General features: G+C 37.4%; 1 protein-coding gene across 1 annotated transcript; it reads left to right on the forward strand.

The window, feature by feature from the left end:
- Nucleotides 1-1454: 1454 nt before the first annotated feature.
- LOC100029307 (olfactory receptor 11H4-like) lies at nt 1455-2643 on the forward strand. The gene is made up of 2 exons (XM_016428726.2): nt 1455-2363; nt 2608-2643. The coding sequence occupies exons 1-2, from the start codon at nt 1455-1457 to the stop codon at nt 2641-2643; spliced, it is 945 nt and encodes a 314-aa protein (XP_016284212.2).
- The last annotated feature ends 549 nt before the right edge of the window (nt 2644-3192 follow it).

Here is a 3192-nt window from a genome sequence, read left to right on the forward strand (position 1 = left end):
GAATTGGGTCTACCACATAGTAGACACTGTACTGAGTTCTATACAAATATCTCATTTGATTTTCACAATGTCCCTGTGATGATGATATTATTAGTCCCATTTTACAGATGAAGAAAATGAGGCAGACATAAATGAAGTGGCTTGCCTAAGGTCATATAGTTAATAAGTGTCCAGAACCAAATTTTAATTCAGACCTACATGAGTGCAGGCCAAAGCTTTATTCATCATACCACCAAGGTGTCTCACTACTCTGTACTTTTGACATAAACTTGTCTTAAAGAAAGAGAACAAAAGGGTTCATCGTATTTGTTTTAATTCTCTCTGCCACAATCAACATCTTCTTATATTTTATAGTTAAAAAGAAGAAAAGACAAAATTCTACAATTCAGATTTTAAGAGAACACAAAATTCCCTTTTAGAATTATCACATTTGCTCCATCGCAATTAGAGAAAAGTTTATGTTGGGAGATAGGCTATTAAAAATTATATTTCTTCCTGGGAAACTAAGGTCAGATCCCAGGATATAATTGATTTCTTCCATGATAAAACTAAGGGAGAGTTCCTTTGATTCACAAAGAGACATTCCCCTCTTTAAACACTGCCTGCGTAGATGTCCCTTTCAACTTGGTCAAAGGAAAAACTCTTTTAATTCCATTAAAGACAGAGTTGTATACTTAAGCTTATAACCCTGCTAATCTAAGAGAGGATTTCTTCCTAATCTTGATTGAGTCTGCAACGTTAATAAGAATGAAATCAAAAGTTTCAGTATAGGACATTGCCTAACAAGTATGGATACTTGAAGAAAAGTTCAAATTAAAATGCTGTCAAAATATTACTTCTTGATGTTTCAGAGAAGAGAACTTAGTGTGAGTTGCTGACTCAGAGCTAAGGAAAAAAATTAAATATTTCATAGCATACAAAAAACTACAACTAATGTAGAAGTTATAAAAACCAAACTGTCAACTTTTCTGTTACTGAACCAGAGATGCTGAAAGTTTCTCTCAGAATATAAATGTTCCTTAAATACCTGAACAGTTGCTATGGCTTTACTGGACAAGTGAAAAAGAAATTCTTTAGTCTTTTCTCTGCAGGGAACTAACTGAGTCTTGGGTACAAGAAGTGATAGCCACTTGATGTCTGAACTTGAGGATTAAATGAGAAGTTTGTAAAGTGCTTGGCCCAGGCCTGCCAGAGCAGTCATTTAATCAATACTTAGTTCTCTTTGCCTCTTCCCTTTGGAGTTTCCCTTTCGACCACCAAAAAGCCAGGGTATGAATTTGCCAGAGAAATAGATTATGGGCTAAGTTAGGAATGTTAAAAACTGATTTACATGTGATGGTATTTATTCTACAGAACTCACAAGGGCCTTATTAAAATCCTTTTCCTAATAATATCTAAAATACAAGACTACTGATATGATGATCTTTTCTGCCTTTTCCACAGCTCAGAATTTAATGAACAAGTCAAGAACACACATTGTGACTGAATTTATCCTCCTGGGTTTCCCTGGTCACTGGGAAATACAAATCTTACTCTTTGTGCTTTTCTTCATAGTCTACATCTTGACCATGGTGGGGAATGGGGCTATCATATGTGCAGTGAGGTGGGACCAGAGGCTCCACACCCCCATGTATATCCTCTTAGGGAACTTTGCCTTCCTGGAATTCTGGTATATAAATTCCACTCTACCCAGCATGTTGGAAAACTTCCTCTCAGAGACGAAAACTATCTCTTTTGCTGGCTGCTTCCTCCAGTTATATTTCTTCTCCTCACTTGGTACAACTGAAATCTATTTCCTGTGTATCATGGCTTATGATCGTTATCTTGCCATCTGCCACCCACTGCACTACCCAACCATCATGACCCTAAAGTATTGTAACACCTTGATGTCTGTGTGCTGGGTCCTTGGCTTCCTCACCTATTCTCTATCTACTATCCAGCTCTCTCAGCTGCCATTCTGTGGTCCCAACATCATTGATCACATCATTTGTGATATGGATCCACTGATTTCCCTGTCATGTGTCCCTGCTCCTACCACTGAAATTCTATTCTATATCATAAGCTCTCTCATCATCTTCCTTCCCATACTCTACATCCTTGGCTCTTATTTCCTCCTACTAAGAACTGTGCTACAAATTCCTTCAGCTGCTGGCCGCCGTAAAGCCTTCTCTACATGTGGATCTCATCTGGCTGTGGTCTGCCTCTTCTTTGGGAGTCTGATGATCATGTATGTGAGCCCAACATCTGAGAACTCTGGTGATGTGCAAAAGATCATAAGTTTATTTTATTTAGTGGTGACACCATTCTTAAACCCTCTGATCTACAGTCTCCGAAACAAGGAGATGAAGGCTGCCTTGAGAAAAGTGATAGGGATAGCTTCAGAATAAAACAGCTGCATACATCAATTTTACAGGGAGTTTTATGGTCTAATTACAGATAATTCCGTTCAACAAACACTTATTAATTGCTAGGCTTCAGCAAAACAATGGAGGAGATATAAAGGTAAATAAAAGACCACTGAGAAAAGACATGTTCTCTTACTACTCCTGAGGGTTAACAGCTGAGATAGGACATCTATCTTTTTATGCCTTGCCTGTCCTGGTTCAGTTGCATCTCAGTTCAATGATAGTAAGAATCAAGTGAAACCCTGAAAACATTGATGACTATCGTAAATATTAAGCATGCATAAAATTATACAAAGCAATTTCAAGAAAGTTGGACCTTCTGGAATTAGCAACTGGGGGATCAGAAAAGGCATAGCACTCTGTTTAAAGGAAATTATGACTTTCAGGAGACAGAAATGAAAACACAACATGTTCCAGATGTGCAGGACTGACTACTTGTCCACTGAATCATAGTGGCCACTCTCTGTACATTTGATACTAGAGATTTTTGTGGAGGATGCAAATTCTCCCTTTTTTATTGAATAACAGCCAGCAATGTCCTGCCAGCAATGTACTGGAGATTGTAATTAATAATGTGATGATTTTCTCCTTGGAAATCAATAAAATCAGAGATTGATTTAATATTTTGTTAATTTCTAAATATTAGGAAAAGATGGAGAAAATTTGAATAATACAAATTAAATTTAAAAGTACATCATGGGAGCAGCTATATGGCTCTGTGGATAAAGAACAGGTCTGGAGACAGGAGTCCTAGGTTCAAATCTGCCCTCAGACACTTACCAACTAT

Source organism: Monodelphis domestica, chromosome 1, assembly GCF_027887165.1.
Source record: "Monodelphis domestica isolate mMonDom1 chromosome 1, mMonDom1.pri, whole genome shotgun sequence".
NCBI lineage: Eukaryota > Metazoa > Chordata > Mammalia > Didelphimorphia > Didelphidae > Monodelphis > Monodelphis domestica.